This window comes from Molossus molossus, unplaced genomic scaffold (assembly GCF_014108415.1).
Source record: "Molossus molossus isolate mMolMol1 unplaced genomic scaffold, mMolMol1.p scaffold_m16_p_29, whole genome shotgun sequence".
In the NCBI taxonomy this organism is placed as follows: Eukaryota; Metazoa; Chordata; class Mammalia; order Chiroptera; family Molossidae; genus Molossus; species Molossus molossus.
Genome location: NW_023425365.1, coordinates 2,054,544 through 2,073,102, shown reverse-complemented (window position 1 = coordinate 2,073,102; position 18,559 = coordinate 2,054,544). Strand labels below are relative to the sequence as shown.

The following is an 18,559-nucleotide window of genomic DNA, read 5'->3' as shown; positions in this document are numbered from 1 at the left end:
TCTATTCAAGCAATTGTGAGAAGGAAAAAGACATTAGTGCTAGTTTGCTGAGAGCAAATTCCTGTAACTTTTGTTACAGTGTATTGTTTATTACAGTGTATTTTTTTAATTATACTTTATTAAGCTGTTGTTTTTTCATCTCTTTGTACACCTAATTATAAGTTGCATTTTATCATAGGTTTGTTGCATATAGGAAATAACATAGTATGTCTGGGGTTTGGTACTCTCTGCAGATTCAGGCGTGCACTGGGGGGCTTGTGACATGTCCCATGCAGTGCAACTACTGTACATTTAAGAAACATCTCTGTTAATCATTTTGAATTTTTTATCATGTTTCCAGTGACTTCCATTGTATCTGTGGAGATGTATTCCCACACAGAAAAGATCAGCCTAATAACCCCTCTTGGAGCCACAAACTCCTGGTAAAGGGCCCGGCCCTACGGGACTGAGTGACCAAGGGAGGGGCAGCATTGTTGTCTGCAGTTGCTCAGCTTTATTCATTTATTTATTTATTTATTTATTACCCTCACCCAAGGACAATTTTTTTTTTTTTTTTGCATTCATCTTCAGATAGAGCAGGAGGGAGAGAGGGGGAAAGACAGAGAGTGAAACACATTGATGTGAGAGAGACACATCGACTGGTTGTCACCCACACGATCCGCCCCGGGGCTGGGGACAAACTGCAACCGAGGTACATGCCCTTAGCAGGAACCGAACCCGGGACTCTCTGGTTGACAGGTCAATGCTCTAACCACTGAGCCAAATCAGCCAGGGCTGTAGTTGCCCCATTTTAATATTAGAATGTGTCCACATATTACATTTTTATTTTGATACAGCCAATTAATTGGTGTGGAAAAACCCTTACAAAGTAAATCTGATTTTCAGTGTGGTTTAATGGTGAAAAGGACGTGCCCTGAGTTAAATTCTAGTCCTTCATCTATGCACCAACCTCAGGAAACCTTTCAGAGCCAGTTTCTCTTTCTATTAAAGGGAGGTGGCTCCTCCCAGGGATGGCAGGTCTGTTCATTTGGATTAACTGTGCACTGAGGATGACCAAAAATGGTGGGTGAAATATAGAGAACATCTGCTCGAAGGTATTCGGGAAATCTGAGGACTGTGGGGAATTACCAGGCTGCGGTCCAGAAGAGGATGGAGACCTGGGCTGTGAGCCCACTATTGGTTTGTTGCCCTGGGGCATTTTCCATTCTTGCAGGGTGGCTGAGCGGCTGAGCACTGACACTCACTCGTTTACCAGCTGGGGAAAGAGGCTCAGAGCTCTCAGCCCGGAGGCTGGCCCTGCTGGAGAAGGAAGGACCACTGGAACCAGGCCAGGCAGAGAGAGGAGCTACTTCTGAACACGGCACCTCATGAAGGCAATTTTAGAATGCCATCTACACAGACAGAAGTATAGAAGTTCTTTTTACATAAAGATAACACCGTTCTGGACCACACATTACTTGTACAAACAATTTTGCGAACACAGTATTTGGCACATCATAAAGAATAACTGGGCAGAAAGTCCTGGCTCTGGGTAAGATGGTATATACACATCCTGTCACCCCCTTTTTCCACTGAACCTAAAGATACACATGGGCCTATGATGCGGGGCACAACTGTTAGAGAACTCAGGAAACACGCAGCAGTAGGAGGATGTGGAGGCACTCCAGAATTCCAGGTGCTGTTGAGCTGGTAGCGATCTTAGTGTTTACCCTCTGGTGTCCCCTGACCTTCGCTCGGGGCATAGTGAAGACTGAGTGAACTCTGGGTGCAGAGAGAGGGAACTTTTAAAGTTCAGAGAGGAGTGTGAACCCCTCCTGTTTTTCATTTCCTCTCCTTCTCTTGTCCCCAGCTTGTAGAAAGTTCTGAGGGACAGCAACAGGTAACAGGAGATAACCCTGCAAGAGGGGAGAGCTGTCCTCTCCGTTGGGTGGAGCCAGGGCTCAAAGAGTTCATAACCAAAACCCATTACTTTTTTTCTCTCCTTGTCTTCCTGTCACTGATCCCTGCTCGTGGTTTCTCTCCAGAGGTCTGTAAGGAGAGCCCCAGGGAACCAGGGAGTGCCAGGAAAATCATGGAAAGAGAATAGCTTGGGAAAGCAACCTGATAAAGTTGTTTTTACCTTCACATGCATGTTCTGATCCTAATCAGCATATGTAAAACCACCTTGGTTCCAGACTGGTCTCTGAGTGATACACATGGGTTTCCGATCAGATTAGTACAGCAGAGGCACAGATGACTGAACTGACATTGTAGCCACAGCTCATAGAAGGCTGGTTGCAACTTTGTAGATTGAGCCTAACCAGGTCAATTGACCGCAAAAGCCAAAATATCAACATTCCCCTTAGGATTTAAACAGACTTAGAATCCCATGATATTATGCAGAATCCAGTCTAATCCAATCCAAACACTCTAAAATGACTTGTCAAATGATGAACATAAAATGTCAATTTGCGTGGAAAAAGACATCCAGCACATCATAATGACAACATAACGTAGGTGTTGGAATGATCTGACAAAGGCTTTAAATCAACTATTATAAAGATGCTTGAATAAGCAATCACAAACTTTCTTGAAACAAATGTAAAACACATCATAATGACAACATAACGTAGATGTTGGAATGATCTGACAAAGGCTTTAAATCAACTATTATAAAGATGCTTGAATAAGCAATCACAAACTTTCTTGAAACAAATGTAAAACAGGAAGTATCAGCAAAGAAATAAAAGATACAAAGAAGAAAGAAATAGAAATTTTGAAACTAGATACTAAAATACCTAAAACTGCCCTGGCCAGTTTGGCTCAGCGGTTAGAGCATCGGCCTGCGGTCCGGAGAGACCCGGGTTCGGTTCCCGCTAAGGGCACGTACTTCGGTTGCAGTTTGTCCCCGGCCCTGGTTGGTCGTGCGGGTGGCAGCCACTCGATGTGTCCCTTTCATGTCGATGTTTCTCTCTCTCCCTTCCTCTCTCTCCCTCCCACTCTATCTGTACAAAAAATGGAAAAATATCCTCGGGTGAGGATAAAAAATAAATAAATAAATAAAAATAAAATAAAATAAAATACCTAAAACTCTTGGTGTATTGGTCAACTGTCAACCACTGAGCCAAACTGCCCCTGTAAAATACCTAAAACTATTCAATCAGAACTTAGAAAATAAGAATGAACAGAACTTGTGGAACAAGAAAATAGGTATAACATTTGTGTTATCTAAGTCCTAGAAAGAGAGGAGAAAAGTGCAGTGCTGAAAAAAATACTGAAATAATGCTTAAAATATCCTAAGTTTGGTGAAAGACATAAACCTACAGATTTAAGAAGTGGAGTGAATCTTAATAGGATTAACCCAGAGAACCTTATATCAGGACACATCATAACCTGCTGAAACTGAAGACAAAAAAAAACATTGTGAAAATGGCCAGAGAAAAATTACGCTTTTACCTTTAGGGAATGGTCATTTAAATGACCATGAAATCATGGGGTCCAGAAGGAAGTGGTACTGTATTTTTAAAGTGTTGAAAAGAAAACTATCAACTCAGAATTCTGTATTCAGAGAAAATAATCTTCAGAACAACTGGAGTTTGTCTGAGGATTGGAGAAATCTACCCAGACTAAAAAGACAGAGAGGGAGAGACCCCCGAGAAGATAACAGGGATGAGTAACATCTCCAAGATGGCAGAGTAGAAGATCTCAGCCTTCAGCTCCCAACTCTGGCTGCTTTGGGTGAACCCATGCTCCATACCCCAGCTCCATGGTAGCTCCGCCCTCATGTGCCTTGGGCACTGGCGTCACCACTGCCGTGGGCTAGCCAGCATGCCGGAATCTGGGGTCACTGTCACGGTGAACACCTGTACTTCGAGATCTCTGCTGTGTTTCTGTGCCATGGGTGCCTACACATCACATATCAGTACTACCACTGCCACAAGAGTGCCCACACCTGGACTTGGTGCCAAAAGGGATCCCCTTTGCCACAAAACCCCACAGGAGAAAAAGAGATCAGGAGGTACCCAGCAGCCTTCACCACTGGAGACCCCAGCAGCCCCCACAGCCACTTTAGGCCCCTGCAGTGGAGGACACCTGCAGTCTTTGCCAGTGCTGATCCCAGCTGATGGAGCTTCATGGCGACCGCATTGCTGGGCCTGCTCTGTAGCTGGAAATGCTGCACCCCAGCTGGTGCCCCTGCACCCACTTGTAAGTGAAGGTCTTTACCCAACAAAAGCAATCTAATGACTATAAGGGTTGACTGTTCCTTCAAATGCACAGATATCAACACAGGGCCACAAGAAACACAGAAAAGCAAGGAAACATGACACCAGCAAATAAGCAATAACTTTTCATTAAGTGACACCCAGAGGATTGAAGACCCATGAATTGGAAAAAAATTCAAAATAATTGCTTTAAGGAGGTTTGGTGAGTTTCAGAGAATACATGTAGACAATTCAACAAATTAGGAAAAACAGTATATGAACAAAATGAGCTCAATAGAGAAATAGAAATAATAACCAAACAAAATCTGGAGCTGAAGATATGACAAATGAAAGAAAAATGCAATAGAGCATCAACAGCAGACTTGATTGAATAGAAGAAAGAATTGGTTAGCTTGAAGACAGGTTCATTTGAAATTATCCTGTCATAGGAGAAAAAAGAAAGAAGAATGAAAAAAATGTGAATAAAGTCTGTGTGAATTGTGGGGCATTGGGAAGCAAGTATTATTTGCATTATGGAATCCCAGAAGGAGAAAGGATAGAAAGCTTATTTAAGAAATTCCGAAATCTAGGAAGAGATGTACACATCCAGGTGTATGAGTCTCATAGGTTCCCATACATATTTAACCCAAAGAAGACTTGATCAAGACACATTATAGTAAAACTGTAAAAAAAAAAAAAAAATCAAAGAGTATTTTGAAAGCAGCAGGAGTTAAAAAAAAACAAAAACAAAAACAAAAACTAACTCATTTCTTACTAGGTAATGTTCAGAGGCTTTCAGCAGGTTTCTTACAGAAACCGTGCAGGCCAGGAGAGTGGAAATAATATAATTAAAGTGCTGAAAGGATAAAACTGACACCCAAGAATACTTGAATTGGCAGAAGTAATAACAAACTTAAGAAGATTGAAGTCACATCAGGTTATCTTTTCCAATCACAGTGGAAACCAGCAACAGGAGGAAAACTTGAAAAATGCACAAATATGTGGAAATTAAACAACACACTGTGGAATAACCAGTGAGTCAAAGAGAAATCAAAAGGGGAATAAAAATATATTTTGAGATAAATGAAAATAGAAACACAACATACTGAAACTTATGGGATGCAGCAAAAACAGTTCATATTACATTAAGAAACAAGAAAGATCTAAAATAACCCAACTTCACACCTCAAGAACTAGAAAAAGAAGAATGAATCCTAAAGTTAGCAGAAGAAAGAAAAAAAGATTGGAGCAAAAATACATGAAATAAAGACTATAAAAACAGTAGGAAAGATCAATGAAACTAAGCTAGTTTGCTGAAAAGTTAAACAAAATTGACAGGGCTCTAATTAGACCTTTAAAAAAGCACTCAAATAAAATTAGAATAGAAAGAGGAGACATTACAACTGATACCATGGTAATACAAAGAATCATAAGAGACTACTGTGAACAGTTATACTCCAACATATTGGGTAATCTGGGGGGGGGGGGGGGGAATGTATAAATTTCTAAAAGCATACAACCTACCAAGACTGACATAATAAAGGCCATATATACAAGCCCACAGCCAACATCATACTCAATGGTGAAAAGCTGAAAGGTTTTCCTCTTAGGTTAAGAACAAGACAAGGATGCCTATTCTTACCACTTCTATTGAACATTGTGTTGGAAGTCCTAACCAGAGCAGTTAGGCAAGAAAAATAAATAAGGAGCATTGTGATCAGAAAGGAAGAATAAAATTGTCTGTTTGCAGATGACATACCTTATATATAAAAAATCATAAAGACTTCACTTAAAAACAGTTAGAACTAATAAATGAACTCAGTGAAGTTCCAGGATACAAAATCAACATACAAAAATCAGTTGTATTTCCATATACTAACAGAGAACTATCTGACATAAATGAAAAAAGCAACCCCATTTCCAGTAGCATCAAAAACAATAACATACTTAGGAATAAATTTCACTAGGGAGATGAAGACCTATACACTAAAAACTGTGGGACATTGGTGAAAAAGTCTGAAATAAGTGGAACAATATCCTGTGTTGCTGGATTGGGAGAATTAATATTGTTAACATGTCCATACTACCCAAAACCATCGACAGAGTCAATGTAACCCCTGTCAAAATTCCAGTTGCATTTTTCACAGAAATAGGAAAAACAATCTTAAAATTTATATGGAATCACAAAAGAACCCACATAGTCAAAGCAATCTTGAGAAAGACAAAGCTGGAAGCATCTCAGATCTTAATTTCAAACTATATTGCAAAGCCATAGTAATCAAAACAGTGTGGTACCAGCATAAAAGCAGACAGATGAATATGACAGAATAGAGAGCCCATGCACATATGATCAATTAACCTATGACAAGGGTGCCAGCACACAAAAGGGGGAAAAGATAGTCTCTTCAATAAATGGTGCTGGGAAAATTAGATATCCACATGCAGAAAAATGAAAGTGGATCCCTATCTCACACCATTAAGGAAAATCAGCTCAAAATGGACAAAAGACTTAAACATAAGACATTGATACCATCAAACTCCCAGAAGAAAACAGGAAAACCTCCTTGATACTGGTTGTAGCGAGATTTTTTTTGCACCTGACACCAAAAACACAATCAACAAAAGCAAAACTTGGAAGTGGGACCACATCAAACTAAAAAGCTTCTGCCCAGCAGAAGAAGCTGTTGACAGAACGAAAAGGCAACTTCTAGGATAGGAGAACATATTTGTGAATCATGTATCTAATAAGAAGTCACTATCTAAAATATGTAAGGATCTCGCACAGCTTAATAGCAAAACAACAATAAATAATTCAGGTGAAAAGTGGGCAGAGGGCATGAGAAGTTTCTCGAAGACATACAGATTGCCACCAGGTGCCTGGCAAGGTGCTGACCATCACTAATCACCAGGGAAATGCAATTCAGAACCACCATGAGATATCACCTGACCCCTGTGAGGATGGCTATTTCAAAAAAGACAATAGATAGCAAGTGCTGGAGAGGCTGTGGAGAAAAGGGAACCCTGTATACCATTCGTGGGAATGTAAATTGATGTAGCCACAATGGAAGTTCCTAAAAAAAAAAAAAAAAAAAGAACTACCTTATAACCCAGCAATTCACTTCTGGGTATGTAGCAAAGGAAGTGAAATCACTCTCGGAGAGATACCTGCCACTTACATGTTCATTTCAGCACTATTCCAATAGCCAAGATATGGAAACTAAGTGTCAACACTTGAATGGATACAGAAAATGTAACTATGTGTACACTAGGATGCTAACCAGCCTTACAAAGAAGGAGATCCTGCCCCTTGTGACAGCAGAGATGAACATGGAGGTCATTATCTACGGGAAATAAGCGAAAGAAAGATAGACACTGTATGATCTCTATTATATGTGGAATCTGAGGGGAAAAAAACAAAGTCAGAACTGAGGAGGGGCATGGCAGTTGTCAGAGGCACAGACTGAAGGAGAAGCATTTGACCATCTCAGTAGGTGGAGGAAAGCATTTGATGAAATTCAGCATTCATTCATGGCTTTATTATTTTTTACAGTACAGTATGACTTTATTTAAAGATGAAAACAAACACAAAACCAAATTATTTGTTTCTGTGTAGCTACAGTAATGCCGAAGAAGAGAGAGGAGGTTGGAGAATAAGAGAATCAAAGTGGTTTTATTGGATTTGTTTTGCTATTTGGCAATGAGAATGTCCTCCTGTATTACCTGTGTTTACATTTTTTGGGAATGAGCACTTTTCGAATGATAAAGGCCGCAGGAGACTTGTTCCTGTCCGCTCTGCTTGTTCTGGCTTCATGGTCAAGCAACTTAGACACCCACCATTCTCACCCAAAGTTCAGCAATATTTTACTAAATACATGCTTCTCAATTTGTTGTATGCCTTTGGTTTATTCCAAAGTTCTCAAATAATTGTTGTTTTGCAGTAAGTATTTTGTCCAGTTTTATGGTTTTTTGGAGGAGGGGTTGCCAGGCTTTTCACCCACCATTGCCAGAACTCAGTCATTTAATTTTTTTCTGAGCTGATATTTTCCCGAGCGAATGCTTTCATTTCTATGGAGTCTGTAGTATCATCCCAGGGTTGCCATAACGAGGTATCCCAGACTAGGGGACGTAGAACCACAGAAATGTATTTCCTCACAGTTTGGGAGCCCAGAAGGCAGATCAAGGTGTGCACAGGACGTGACGCCCCAGAGGGGTCTGTCCCTGCCTTTCTCTAGCTTCTGGTGGTGGCCATCGCCAGCTCCTTGGCTCTGAGGCGCAGCGCTCTGGTCTCGGCCTCTGAGGTCACGGGGGTTCTCCCGTGTGCGTGTCCTTTAGTGACTTTAAATAACAGGAGCATAGGTATAAAAGTGCGTTTGTTTAATCAGGTCAAGGACTTTTTTAAAACGTCTTTTATTTATTTATTTTTAATCCTCACCTGAGGATATTTTCCCGTTGATTTTCAGATACAGTGGGAAGGAAGAAGGGAGGGAGGGAGAAAGAGAGAGAAACATCCACATGAGAGGGACACATCAACTGGCTGCCTCCCGACTGACCCTGACCAGGGCTGGAGACCGAACCGCAACCAAGGTACGTGCCCTTGACCAGAATCAAACCCGCGGCTCTCTGGTCCGTTGGCTCACGCTCCAACTGCTGAACCAAAATGGCCAGGGCAAGGATTTCTATTTGAAAGCAATCGCACATATTCTTACTTGGTGGTGTATTGGATGCTTTCTCTTTGACTGGAGAGTGTGTGAGGGGACACATCGTTGGCCCTTGTTTTCAGGATCCTGCTGGAGGTCCCAGGTAGCAGGACAGAGAGAAGGCAGGAGGGAGAGGAGGAAGGGAGAAGAAATGATGAAGAGAGGATTTCTGTGGGTGGGACCCACCTCACTCTCTGGTGCCTTCCAGGTGACTCCATCCTGCAGCCCAGTTTAAGAGGGCGCCCTGCCACGTCGCACCTGTCTCGGGTGGTCATGCAGAAGCTGTACTTGTCATTTGAAGAAAATGCTGTTCATTGCAAAACAAGGTTTTCCCGAGCCAAGTTTTACTGGTTTGGGGTGGTATCAACTTAAGGTATCCATTCTTCTGTCATTGTTCCCATGCGAACTACTCACATGGAAAGAGAGACGTAATTTGTGCCACGCAGTGAGATGTGCAGAGCGCATCGTGATTCCGGCTTCTACGTGGAATTCGGGTTGGTGCTGCAGAGAAGGTGCTGTTCCTTCGAACATTACTGCTTTGTATTACAGATTTACACAGAATAAGATAACTATCTTATTCTTTCTTTTTTTCTTTTATTGATTTTAGAGACAGAGGAAGGGAGAGGGAGGGAGAGATAGAAACATCAATGAGAGAGAACATTGATGGGCTGCCTCCTGCATGCCCCCCACTGGGGATCGGGCCCACAACCTGGGCATGTGCCCTGACCAGGAATCGAACCAGTGACCTCTTGGTGCAGGGTTGATGCTCAACCACAGAGCCACACCGGCCAGGCAACTATCTTATTCTTAACTATCTTACTCTGAGAAGTCCTTGCTGTGAAATGTATTGCATTGGGGCAAATGATCATTCTTCCCAAGGCACGTGTTCATAGGGCTCCCCTGTTGTGGGGCTGACGCGTCAGGAGGAAAGGAGAGACCGGTGTGTGGGTGCTGCAGCTCAGAGGGCCTGTTTCTGGCCAGCACAGGCCGGTACAGGGCACTTTTCCTTTCTTCTAGATCCAGCACCCTGTAGAGACCAGTTGCCCTTGAAGGAACAACCTGGTGTCCTGGCCGGTTTGCAGCTTCTGAACCAAGCAGGCTCCAGGGACACCTCTGGGGCCCCACCAGCCCCTTCGGTGCCATCCTCCCCTCCTGTGACTGCTGTTCCCCAGGAGACGGCTACACCCACGGCCAGCCCCAAGCCAGAGCCAGCAAGGGGGGCTGCCACGCAGGCAGGGGACCCCGTGACTTCTCAGGGGATGGCCAGCCAGGGTGACGCTTCCCAGCTGCTGGCAGAGACTCACGATGCCCAACCTGCTGCAAGGCCCTTGGATGTGGCCCGAGGACCTTGCGTTTCCCCTCCGGAGACCCCCCATCACCCCACAGGTCTCGGGGAGCCTGCCTCAGCCAGGGAGGCCAATACCCAGATGGAGACCCTGCCAGCTCCAGCCCCTGTGCCCAGTGCCTCTGGCGAGACCCCTCAGCCTGCCCCAGGCCAGTCCCTACCTCCACTCCCTAATGTGGTGGGGGCTGTCGGCCTGGCTACACCCCAGCTCCCAAGCCCTCCACTGGGGTCCAGCACCCTCCCCCAGCCTGTGTCAGCCTTGGAGTCGGACGGTGAAGGGCCGCCCCCCCGGGTGGGCTTTGTAGACAGCACCATCAAGAGCCTGGATGAGAAGCTACGGAATCTGCTCTATCAGGAGCATGTGCCCACCTCCTCCGCTTCAGCTGGGACCCCTGTGGAGACGGGCGACCGAGACTTTGCCCTTGAGCCCCCGACAGGGGATCTGCCCTACACAGAGGCCCCCAGGGGGGACCAGGCCTTGCCACCCCAGCTTCTGGTGAGTACTGGCCTGCCTAGAGGTGCCGTTCTGGGTGGGGTCTGAACAGGGGCGGAGGGCCGCTCCAGGCTGGCCATGCAGAGCGCCTCACTCTAGCCCGGCTGTCCTCTCAGAGACCCGCCTCTGAGCTCTACCTGTCCAGTGTGTTTTGCAACAAATGGCCTGTTTGGGGACACAAGGTGTGCGTGTGCAGGGTCAGGACCCAGCTGGGACCAACTGGTGTGTGGACCGCCTGGGACGGGGCCTACTCCAGCCCCTGGAGGAGGAGCCCAGCCCTGGGGTGGGAGGGGGGATATGCAGTTTAGCTGCAGAGATGTCGTCAAGTGAGGCCTTTGGCTCTTTCCTTTCTGTTTCTTCCTCCAGCTGGACAAGTCTGAACTGGCCTCTGGGCTCACGGCTGCGTTGGAGCAGGCCTCGTCCTCACCAGTGACAGGTGATGAGCCCCACGTCACTGGCCCTGTCCCCATTCCTCCCTGCTCCAGAGCACTCTGTATCCCCACCCTGCGTCCCCCAGCATCTTGGACGGGGACCAGACATGGCAAAGTCCGTCGTGATGCATTAGTGTGCATTCATGTACCAAAGAGAGCGTCCACGGTCTGAGGAACAGGTGACAGCCCCCTCTGCCTGGCTGGAGGCTCTGTCAGCCCTGTCACCACCCAATGGCGTTCTTTTGTGGCATGTGGGTCTCAGCTTGGTCCAGTCTTCCACACGCCAGCTTGTTCTGTTCTGTCATTTACACTTTATAGCATTTCTGCGATGGGGGGTCAGAAGTAACATGCTGTGTTCCCATGTTGTAGATGGGGAGACTGAGACAGCCTTGGATGACATGGGTTTTCCCTACATATGAGCAGCAGGGGTAGGGATCCGCCCAGTTCATACACTCCTTCCAGGGTCTCATGAGATTCGTTTCTTATCAGAACATGTCAGGGAGAGAGAAGGTGATGCCATCAGGTGTGTAGAGATGACAGGTGAGACAGGGTGACACCATCAGGTGTGTAGAGGTGACAGGTGAGACAGGGTGACGCCATCAGGTGTGTAGAGGTGACAGATGAGACAGGGTGACGCCATCAGGTGTGTAGAGGTGACAAGTGAGACAGGGTGACGCCATCAGGTGTGTAGAGGTGACAAGTGAGACAGGGTGACGCCATCAGGTGTGTAGAGGTGACAGGTGAGACAGGGTGACGCCATCAGGTGTGTAAGGTGACAGGTGAGACAGGGTGACGCCATCAGGTGTGTAGAGGTGACAGGTGAGACGGTGACGCCATCAGGTGTGTAGAGGTGATAGGTGAGACGGTGACGCCATCAGGTGTGTAGAGGTGACAGGTGAGACAGGGTGACGCCATCAGGTGTGTAGAGATGACAGGTGAGACAGGGTGACGCCATCAGGTGTGTAGAGGTGACAGGTGAGACAGGGTGACGCCATCAGGTGTGTAGAGGTGACAGGTGAGATGGTGACGCCATCAGGTGTGTAGAGATGACAGGTGAGACAGGGTGACGCCATCAGGTGTGTAGAGGTGACAGGTGAGACGGTGACGCCATCAGGTGTGTAGAGATGACAGGTGAGACGGTGACGCCATCAGGTGTGTAGAGGTGACAGGTGAGACAGGGTGACGCCATCCGGTGTGTAGAGGTGACAGGTGAGACAGGATGACGCCATCCGGTGTGTAGAGGTGACAGGTGAGACAGGGTGACGCCATCAGGTGTGTAGAGGTGACAGGTGAGACGGTGACGCCATCAGGTGTGTAGAGATGACAGGTGAGACAGGGTGACGCCATCAGGTGTGTAGAGGTGACAGGTGAGACAGGGTGACGCCATCCGGTGTGTAGAGGTGACAGGTGAGACAGGGTGACGCCATCAGGTGTGTAGAGGTGACAGGTGAGACAGGGTGGCGCCATCAGGTGTGTAGAGGTGACAGGTGAGACAGGGTGACGCCATCAGGTGTGTAGAGGTGACAGGTGAGACAGGGTGACGCCATCAGGTGTGTAGAGGTGACAGATGAGACAGGGTGACGCCATCAGGTGTGTAGAGGTGACAGGTGAGACAGGGTGACGCCATCAGGTGTGTAGAGGTGATAGGTGAGACAGGGTGGCGCCATCAGGTGTGTAGAGGTGACAGGTGAGACAGGGTGACGCCATCAGGTGTGTAGAGGTGACAGGTGAGACAGGGTGACGCCATCAGGTGTGTAGAGGTGACAGGTGAGACAGGGTGATGCCATCAGGTGTGTAGAGGTGACAGGTGAGACAGGGTGACGCCATCAGGTGTGTAGAGGTGACAGGTGAGACGGTGACGCCATCAGGTGTATAGAGGTGACAGGTGAGACAGGGTGACGCCATCAGGTGTGTAGAGGTGACAGGTGAGACAGGTGAGACAGGGTGACGCCATCAGGTGCGTAGTGGGCCTTGCTGTGCTGAGGGTCCAGAGCATGTACCTGCAGGGACTCCAGTGAAATTGGGCTGATGCCTTCTTTCTTCCCCAGGTTCTGGGGTGTCCCCTGTGCAGCAGGGGCAGGAGGTTAGGACAGCGTCTCACTGTGGCCCCCTCGCTCCCACCAGCTGCCCCCCCCCCCCCCCGTGACTCTGCTGGCCTTGAGCCATTCCTGCCTTGTCCTTGGCCTCAGCCCAAGGAATGATTTTTTTTTTTTTTTTTTAATCCTCACCCGAGGACATTTTTCCATTTTTTTGTTCAGGTAGAGTGGGAGGGAGAGAGAGGAACAGAGAGAGAGAGAGAAACATCGATGTGAAAGGAACACATCGAGTGGCTGCCACCCGCACAACCAACCAGGGCCGGGGACAAACTGCAACCGAGGTACATGCCCTTAGCGGGAACCGAACCCGGGTCTCTCAGGACTGCAGGCCAACGCTCTAACCGCTGAGCCAAACCGGCCAGGGCCCAAGGAATGATTTTACTCTCTCTGCAGCAGCAGCGTCTGCCAGCAGTGCGCTGGGCTCGGATGGAGGACAGGCGGCCGCGGGCTCCCCTGCGACTCCCGCTGCCCCTCAGGTAGGTAGTTTTCCAGGCTGAGATAACGAGGTGCTGGGCCCGTCGGCGCAGGCTGCTGTCCGCTGGTGTTCGCATGGAATCGTTCCCTCCCCTCTTTCCCAAGGACGCTCCCGCTTCCACTGGCCCTGCACGTCCGGAGCTCACAGGTCGCAGCGGCGGGGTCCCTGGGGAAGCCTCCGCCGAGCCTGCGCAGCGCTGCCCCCGGATGCTGACCAAGGGCAGTCAGGCCAGCCGCCCCCAGACGCACAGCACTCTGACCTCAGGGTCCCCTTGGAAGCAGCCAGGACAGCAGGATGGCAGCTCGCCAGCCAAGACCGTGGGCCGGTTCTCTGTAGTGAGCACCCAGGATGAGTGGACCCTGGCCTCCCCCCACAGTCTGCGGTACTCGGCCCCACCTGATGTGTACCTGGAGGAGGGGCCCCACAGCCCCGATGTGAAGCTGGCCCTGCGGCGTGTGCAGACGGCTTCCTCCATCGAGGTCTGCCCCGGCGAGCCTGTGTCCAGTGACTCGGGGGACGAGTGCCCGCACAGGAGGGCCCCTGTGCTCAAGCACGGCTCCCTGCCCAGGAGCAGTGGCAGTGTGGCTAGCGACTTCGTGAGGAAAGCCACTGCCTTCCTGCACAGGTCCTCAAGGGCTGGCTCCCCTGGCCCCGAGACACCCAGCAGGATGGGTGTGAAGGTCCCCACCATCAGCGTGACCTCCTTCCATTCCCAGTCTTCCTACATAAGCAGCGACAATGACTCAGAGATCGAGGATGCCGACATCAGGAGGGAACTGCAGAGTCTGCGAGAGAAGTAGGTCCCGGGAAATGGGCAGCCTGCTGGCACAGGGGTCCCGGCCGCATAGTTAGGGCATAGTAGGCACCTGCCGTCCAGGTCCCACCATGTACCTGTGGGCCAGGTGATGGGGCAGCTCCCTGGTGGCCTGGCACCTGGTCTTGGGGCTGTGCCTCTGCACTTCCCCTGGCTGCCCCCTGATCCCGTGGCTGCCCCCTGATCCCGTGGCTGCCCCCTGCTCCTGTGGCTGCCCCCCTGCTCACGTGGCTTCCCCCTGATCCCGTGGCTGCCCCTGATCCTGTGACTTCCCCCTGCTCACGTGGCTGCCCCTGATCCCGTGACTTCCCCCTGCTCCTATGTCAGCCCCTGCTCCCGTGGCTGCCCCCTGCTCCCGTGGCTGCCCCCTGCCCCCGTGGCTGCCCCCTGCTTCCGTGGCTGCCCCCTGATCCTGTGTCAGCCCCTGCTCCTGTGTCAGCCCCCTGATCCCATGGCTGCCCCTGATCCCATGACTGCCCCCTGCTCCCGTGTCAGCCCCTGATCCCGTGGCTGCCCCCTGCACACGTGGCTGCCCCTGCTCATGTGGCTGCCCCTGCTCCCGTGGCTGCCCCCTGCTCCCGTGGCTGCCCCCTGCTCCCGTGGCTGCCCCTGCTCACATGGCTGCCCCCTGCTCCCGTGGCTGCCCCCTGCTCCCGTGGCTGCCCCTGCTCATGTGGCTGCCCCTGCTCCCGTGGCTGCCCCCTGCTCCCGTGGCTGCCCCCTGCTCCCGTGGCTGCCCCTGCTCATGTGGCTGCCCCTGCTCCCGTGGCTGCCCCCTGCTCCCGTGGCTGCCCCCTGCTCCCGTGGCTGCCCCTGCTCCCGTGGCTGCCCCCTGCTCCTGTGGCTTCCCCCTGCTCCCGTGGCTGCCCCCTGCTTCCGTGGCTGCCCCTGCTCCCGTGGCTGCCCCTGCTCCCGTGGCTCTCAGCAGGGCAGCCCAGGGTCATTCAGACCTAGGCCCTCGTCACACTCCCTCTGCACAGGCTGCCTGCTAGCACCTCTTCAGGGTCCCTTAGATGAGCTGCACCCTGCAGTCTCCTGGGGGGAGGGACCACAGTGTAGGGACCACAGTGTAGTCACTAAGGTGGGGAGAGGCTGGTGTCCTTGGGAAGGAAGGCCTATGGGTTGACAGCTCGTGGAGTGGACCCAGAAACCACCCACAGGCCCCAGGAGCTGGAGCAGCCCTTCTCTCACCTCCTCCCTCTGGGGGGTGCGGCAGGGCTGTGCCTGCTGGGAGGGGGTGGGAGACCTGCCTGCTGGGCCTGGACCCTGTCCCGCCGGCCCCACCCCTTGGGGGCTGGCCCCACCCTTCCCCAGCCCCTTGTCCCAGCTGTGGGAGGTCAGAACTAGCTCTGGGGCACCAGGACTTGGAGCTCCCTCCCTTGGTGCCTGTGACAGCAAAGGCTGGGCATGGAGTGGCCATCGAGGCCCCAGGTTCATCCAGGGATGTGGCGTCCAGGAGGCAGGGGGGCAGGGACTAGTCGGCTCTCTGAGGCGGGTCAGCAAGAACAGGGACAAGGAGGGGAACTGCAGAGGAGTGGGAGGGTCTGTGTACTCTGAGGGCGGCTGGAGGTGAGGGGCAGGGCCTGGGGTGAGGGGCGTGGCCTGGGGTGAGGGGCGTGGCCTGGAGGTAAGAGGTCCTGCAACCTGGGGAGCAGGCAGGGCCTAGATGTGAGGGGGTGAGGCATGGAGATGCAGGGGAGAGGGGGGAGGGGAGGGGAGAGAGGAAGAAGCACCTCAAAGGACTGGATTCTAGGAGCCAGTGAAAGGGGGAAATCGAGGACACCAAGTCCTGGCTCTCTGGCCTGACGGGACAGGGGTGGGCCCCCGTGGGAAGGGGAGACCATTTAGACGGGGATGACATTTGGATCTCAATTGGGGGGATCAATAGCTGCCAGGTAGGAGGTAGCCTTGCATCAGACCCCTGGGCACCCTAAGGGGACATAGGTCTTCACCTGCCCCGGCATTTGCAGTTCTTAGGACTCCCAGGAGCCCCATGATCTGAGGCCCGCCGCATGCCGGGGGCTGGGTAGAAGGAAAGGGTGGGGGTCTCCCCGCAAGTCCTACGTCAAGTGCTCCAGCTGGCCAGGCACACCCTCCCGACTCCAGCTAGCTTTCCTCTCGAACCTGCACCCTGAGGAGCTAACCTGGTGCAGTAGCAGTTTTCCCTGTCGAGACTCGTGTTTCTAAAACAAGCCTGGCGGGTGTGGAAGACATAGTAGGAAAGATTAGAACTTGGCTCTTTGTGTCCAACCACGAAAACACTGATTTCCCAGCCATGCACCAGGGAGGTGGGCCTGGAGCAAGGCTGAGGGGCTGAGCCCTGGCTGGGGCGGCTGGGACCCAGGAGATAGGTGGAGGGGGTGGTGTCCAGCCCTCTGCCACTCGAGGTGCAGGAGGGCAGGAGGGCAGGAGGGTGGGCAAGGGAGGTCCTGAGGGGGCAGCAGGGACCTCTTGGCCCTTCTCTGGCTTGTCCTAGAAACTACAGCCTTGCCCACAGCTGGCGTTGCCACCAGGTCTTAGCACAGGTCACCCATCTGTGTGGCTGTCAGTCCAGCTTTGTGCCCTGGGTTTGGGGGTTTCCTGAGCTGGGGCCCCCTGGCACAGAGGGGCCGGAGCCAGACCCTCAGGTTCCTGGCTGCTGCGTGGACCGGCGCCGGCCAGCACTCCCTCCTCCAAGATGCTCTGGTCTCTCCTCCTGTGTGGGGAGGAGGCGGTACCTGGCACACCGAGGTGGCCTCCCGCTTCTGAGCACTGGTCATTTTTCTTTTCACCTATGTGTATGCACAGGGTTTGTATTGTGAACATCAATGTATGAAGGTGTCGATGCCCTGCTACCCGCTCCAATAAACACCCCACACCCCACACCAAAAAACACAGCAGTGTTCTGAGCCTGGATGGAAAACCCCAGTCTCCTTAGGCTGGTCTCCTGCAGTTTTGTGTCCTTCGATGTTCGTGCCCGGGGCCCCAGGGATTTCCACTTGGGTTCAATGTAAGCAGAAAGAACTTTAAATGCCTGGGGTCTCCAGCCCCATCTGCCCAGGCTGGCCTGTGGGCTGCCCACCCCATTCTCAGGTCTGCCTCCGGCTCTCTGGAAAGGCTGGCCTTATCCATGTAGGATGGAAATGACCAGGAGGCCCGCCTAACACCCCCGCCCCCCGTAGACATCTGAAGGAGATCTCGGAGCTGCAGAGCCAGCAGAAGCAAGAGATTGAAGCCTTGTACCGCCGCCTGGGCAAGACACTGCCCCCCAACCTGGGGCTCTTGCACACTGCGCCCCCCACTGGCCGCCGGAGGAAGACCAGCAGGAGCAAGCTGAAGGCCGGGAGGCTGCTGACCCCACTGGTGCAGCAGCTCAAGGTCGTGGCCTCCAGCACAGGTCGGCCCTGTGCCCTCCTGGCTGCCCTCCCGGGGGGCTGGGCTGGTAGCTGGGCAGGTGGGAGGCAGTGCCCTTTGTGACTCTCCTTTCGTGGGAGGGGAGCCACGGTGGCTCTGGAGGGCTAAGGCATCCGTCCCCAGGCTGTGGCATGAGGAAAGGGCTGCACGTGGGCAGGTCTGCTTGGAGCCCCCAGCCCCCTGTCTGCAGTGTGAGGGAGGAGAGCTCGGGGGGTCCCGAGCTGGGGGCTGCTTGACCCTCTGCTTCTCCATGCAGGGCCCTGCCTGGGACAGGGCTGTGCCCTCTGGCCCGGCTCTCAGACTCTGTCACCTCTGACAGTGGGGATTGAGCAGCTGCCTGGGGGAGGGAGGGTGGTGATGACCCCAGCCCTTAACCACGACGTGGGGCACTGAGGGTGCACACTGACCCCAAGCACCCCCACTCGGGGGGAGACGCAGAGAGGTGAGACCCCCGGTTGTGCCAGGCGGGAAGCTGATGGTAAGCTGACCACAAGCCCTCCCCCTTGGCGTCACATTACCTGCTGGGCAGAGTTCCACCGACACTGTGCCCTTCCTAAAGCTAACGGGAGACTCACTAGAGAGAGGAGGAAGGCGACAGGCCCCTTTTGGCCCAGGTGTGCACCTCCAGACACGC

The 18,559-nt window shown here is 51.5% G+C and overlaps 1 protein-coding gene across 1 annotated transcript in view; it reads left to right on the top strand.

Annotated features, from left to right (window-relative positions):
* Nucleotides 1-18,559, top strand: part of WNK2 (WNK lysine deficient protein kinase 2) — a 106,157-nt gene that overhangs the window by 62,801 nt on the left and 24,797 nt on the right. Inside the window, 5 exon segments of the mRNA XM_036278514.1 lie at nucleotides 9,896-10,719; nucleotides 11,083-11,152; nucleotides 13,637-13,719; nucleotides 13,823-14,514; nucleotides 17,694-17,908. Of these exon segments, the coding sequence (XP_036134407.1) occupies nucleotides 9,896-10,719; nucleotides 11,083-11,152; nucleotides 13,637-13,719; nucleotides 13,823-14,514; nucleotides 17,694-17,908 (1,884 nt within the window).